General features: G+C 42.6%; 1 protein-coding gene across 1 annotated transcript; it reads left to right on the top strand.

Moving 5' to 3' along the window:
* The first annotated feature begins 259 nt into the window (after nt 1-259).
* Nucleotides 260-1,861, top strand: LOC125233981. Its single transcript, XM_048140161.1, has 3 exons — nt 260-321; nt 502-770; nt 1,005-1,861. The coding sequence occupies exons 2-3, from the start codon at nt 509-511 to the stop codon at nt 1,046-1,048; spliced, it is 306 nt and encodes a 101-aa protein (XP_047996118.1). The 5' UTR covers nt 260-321; nt 502-508; the 3' UTR covers nt 1,049-1,861.
* Nucleotides 1,862-3,562: the final 1,701 nt, after the last annotated feature.

The following is a 3,562-nucleotide window of genomic DNA, read 5'->3' as shown; positions in this document are numbered from 1 at the left end:
ACGCGGGATGTTTTTTGGTAAGAAGTCGTACATCGAGTGTTTAAGCTTGCTGCACGAAAAGAAAATGTGATCAGGAGTTCCTTCGTCAAGCCCGCATTCGCACAGGGAGCTATCCCGAACCCTAATTTTGGCAAGGAACACCGGAGTACAGACGTGACCTAATCGGAGACGGCAGAGTGTAGACGTGGCCCATTTAGTAGCGGAACGGAAGCGGAAAAACCATGGTTTATATGGAATAATTGGTTGTATGTTTCCATAATGTTTTCCAATATGGCGTCTGGAATTGTCCCATAGTTTCTGCCAGTCATCTCTCAAATCACGGTGAGCTTTAATCATTAAATCGGATGCGAGAACCATGCTGTGTGACTCTGAACCATTGAGGATTGCTTGTTTTGCCCACATATCGGCATCCTCATTACCTTCTATCCCGCAGTGGCCCGGAATCCAGACTAATGTTATCTGAAGGCCTTTTTCATGACATCTGTGTAATAATTGTTTCAGATTGAGGATGAATGGGGATAACATTTTCATTTTGAAATGGTTGCCTACTAAAGCCTGTAGGCAGCTTTTAGCATCAGAGAAGATAATAACTTTTGGAATGTTGTGGGACTCCACATATGCCACAGCCTCCATCAACGCTATTGATTCCCCGGTAAAGACAGAGGACTGTGAGGGGCATTTGTATGATAGGAGGACACGGTATCTGGGGATCCAAATTGCTGCTCCGACACAGCTATCATTGTTCAGTTTTGAAGCATCAGTGTATATTGGTAAGAAATCTTCCCACTTTTCCAGTTCTTTGTTTAATTTTGCATTTGCTCCTGGGTCACTTTTATTAATGTTAAAATTTAAAATTACTTTGGGGGAGTAGATTAAACATTTATATTCTGTTTCGAATATTGCATTTTTGCCTGTGCTATAAAGTGAGGGAGAGAGGTCTTGGATTTTCCTATAACTAGAAATAAATCTGGGTGTTTCTTTATGAGACCAATATGCATTTTCAGGAATCAAGGAGGAGAGAGCTTGGAGTCGAGGGATGAGCAAGTGATTTGATATGGAACAAGCTCTCAATACATATCGGTCTGCAAGGAGTTGTCTACGGAGAGATAGGGGTGGATCTACACACTCCACCTGCATGCAATTCTTTGGCGAAGATTTCATAGCACCCAGGATTATTCGTAGGCATTTTGCTTGAATGGCATCCAACTTTCTGAGTGCTTCTTTATTGCAAGGTTCTAGGACAAAGGAGCCATAGTCCATTTGGCTGCGGATTAAGGCATTATATACAAGTTTTTGGCAGTATGGATGAGCACCCCACCAAACCCCAGAGAGAGATCGAAGTACATTAATACCTCTTTCGCATTTGCCAACAATGTGGTTCAAATGTGGAACACCTGACATTTTGGAATCAAAAAGCACTCCCAGAAATTTTACCATATTGCTGGTGGGGATAATTTGGTCTTCATAGCGAAGAAATACATTTGGGATGGAATGACGGCGTGTGAAAGTAACAGTGCAGCTTTTTGAGGGAGAAAGGGATAAGCCATGCTCATCCAGCCATTCCTTAAGGTATACAAGAGCCTCATTGAGTCTAGCCGTTGCACTGTCCAAATTATGGTCCGCAGTATAAACTACCAAGTCATCCGCGTATTGGAGAATATTACAGAATGGGAGAACAGATTGGTCAATATCAAATGTGTAAAGATTATATAGAAGAGGGCTGAGGACAGAGCCTTGCGGGAGGCCTTGCCATACTATACGAGGAGGGAGGAAAGCTTTACCGGATCTAATTTTGATGGTTCTTCCCATGAAGAGTTTGGAGACAATATTAACAATTCTCACAGGAATGCTCAGCTGAAGCAGTTTTGCTCTGAGCAGAGGGAACTGCACATTGTCATAAGCTGCAGATATATCTAAGAAGCATGCGGTAAGTTGTTGTTTCTCAGAGAGGGCTAATCTTATGTCTGCAGTCAAGATGGTTAAGCTGTCCGAGGTACTTTTCCCCTTGCGAAATCCAAACTGGGTATCTGCTAAGAGTCCTTTGTTTTCAACAAACCATTCCAATCTACATTTCACTAGATGTTCAAATATTTTTCCCATGGTTGCAGATAGAGCTATGGGCCGGTAAGAAGAAGCTTGTTGAGGATCCGTGCCTGGCTTCAAGATTGGGATTACTACTTGGGTCTTCCAATCATCAGGGACCTCACCGGATGTAAAGAACAGATTGAAGAGGTTTAGAAGGTGTTGTTTGCAAAGCGGGCTAAGTTTTTGGATGAAGCAGTACGGAATACCATCCTCACCAGGTGAGCTGTTGCGGAGACCAGTCAAAACCATATCGAATTCCGAGATACAAAAGGGGTTGTCAAATGCAGATAACTGAAGATTAGAGGATGGATTAATGCAGCTTTCTTCCGGGACAGAAGGTGGGGCCAGTTTATTTGCAAAGTCTTCCAACCAGATAGAAGAATCGCAAGATGATGGAGGGTCGGGCTTGAATGACCCTCGAAACTTTTTTATGTTTCTCCAAACCAGTGATGATGGGGTTCTGGGATTAAGGCTTTCGCAGAATCCCTTCCAACCAATCTTTTTTGTTCTGCTTAAAAGTCGCTTGGTTTGGGCAGATACTTTTTTGTGAGTACTGAAATCTTCAGAGAGACCTGACTCATTATATCTCTGCTCTGCTGCATCTCGTTCCTTAACTGCTGCCGAACAGTCTGAATTCCACCACGGGGGAGATGGAATCTTAGAGCTGGCCGGATTTTTCTTGGGAATGTGGCAGTCAGCTGCTTCTAGGATTATAGATTTAAACAAGAAGTAATTTTCAAGAGGACTTAGAGTATTATTTACTCTAAGAAGTTGATTTAACTTCTCCTCTACTTGACATGAGAAATTGGGCCAATCAGCCTTTTCCAGCTTATACTTTAAAAGAGGTTCTGGTGATGAAAGACTCGATACTGCAGATGCTTTGGAAATTATTATAGGGAAATGATCACTACCGAAAGACTGGTTCAAAACCTGGTAGGAGAGCAGACAAGAAAGATTAGGAGAGCAAGCAGAAAGATCTAAGACTGACTTGGGGTTCTGGCCGGGATATACTCTGTGGGTTGGTGTGCCATCATTAATTATAGATACGTTGATATCATCAAAAAGATCAATGAGAAATGAGGAGAAAGTGTCACTATATGCTGAACCCCAGGAGGAGTTATGACAGTTGAAGTCACCTAAGATCAGAAGAGGATGAGGAACAGAAAAAAAGAGAGTAGATAGGTCAGGAATTAAATTTAGATTTGGATGGGGGATATAAATAGATACAATGTTTATTCCCATGACATTAGCGGCGACTGCGTTAATGTTATGGGAATGGGGGGGAAGCTGGATCTGAGTAAAGGGGAATTTTCTATTAATCAATAATGCACTACCTGCACGACCATCATTGCGGTCATCACGGAGGCATGAAAATCCTGGGATCCTAAAGCGGGATCCAGGCCTCAGCCATGTCTCCGAGACGGCCGCGGCCGTAACAGAGTGATCGTTGATTAATTTGATTAAATCAGTTTTGTTT

This window comes from Leguminivora glycinivorella, chromosome 15, assembly GCF_023078275.1.
Source record: "Leguminivora glycinivorella isolate SPB_JAAS2020 chromosome 15, LegGlyc_1.1, whole genome shotgun sequence".
In the NCBI taxonomy this organism is placed as follows: domain Eukaryota; kingdom Metazoa; phylum Arthropoda; class Insecta; order Lepidoptera; family Tortricidae; genus Leguminivora; species Leguminivora glycinivorella.
The sequence above is the reverse complement of the archived record's forward strand: the minus strand, read 5'-3'. Positions and strand labels throughout refer to the sequence as shown.

Coding starts and splice junctions, on each gene's coding strand:
- LOC125233981 (XM_048140161.1), top strand. CDS start 509: ATGAATGGGGATAACATTTTCATTTTGAAATGGTTGCCTACTAAAGCC. Junction 771..1,004: donor TGAAGCATCAGTGTATATTG/GTAAGAAATCTT, acceptor ATGCATTTTCAG/GAATCAAGGAGGAGAGAGCT.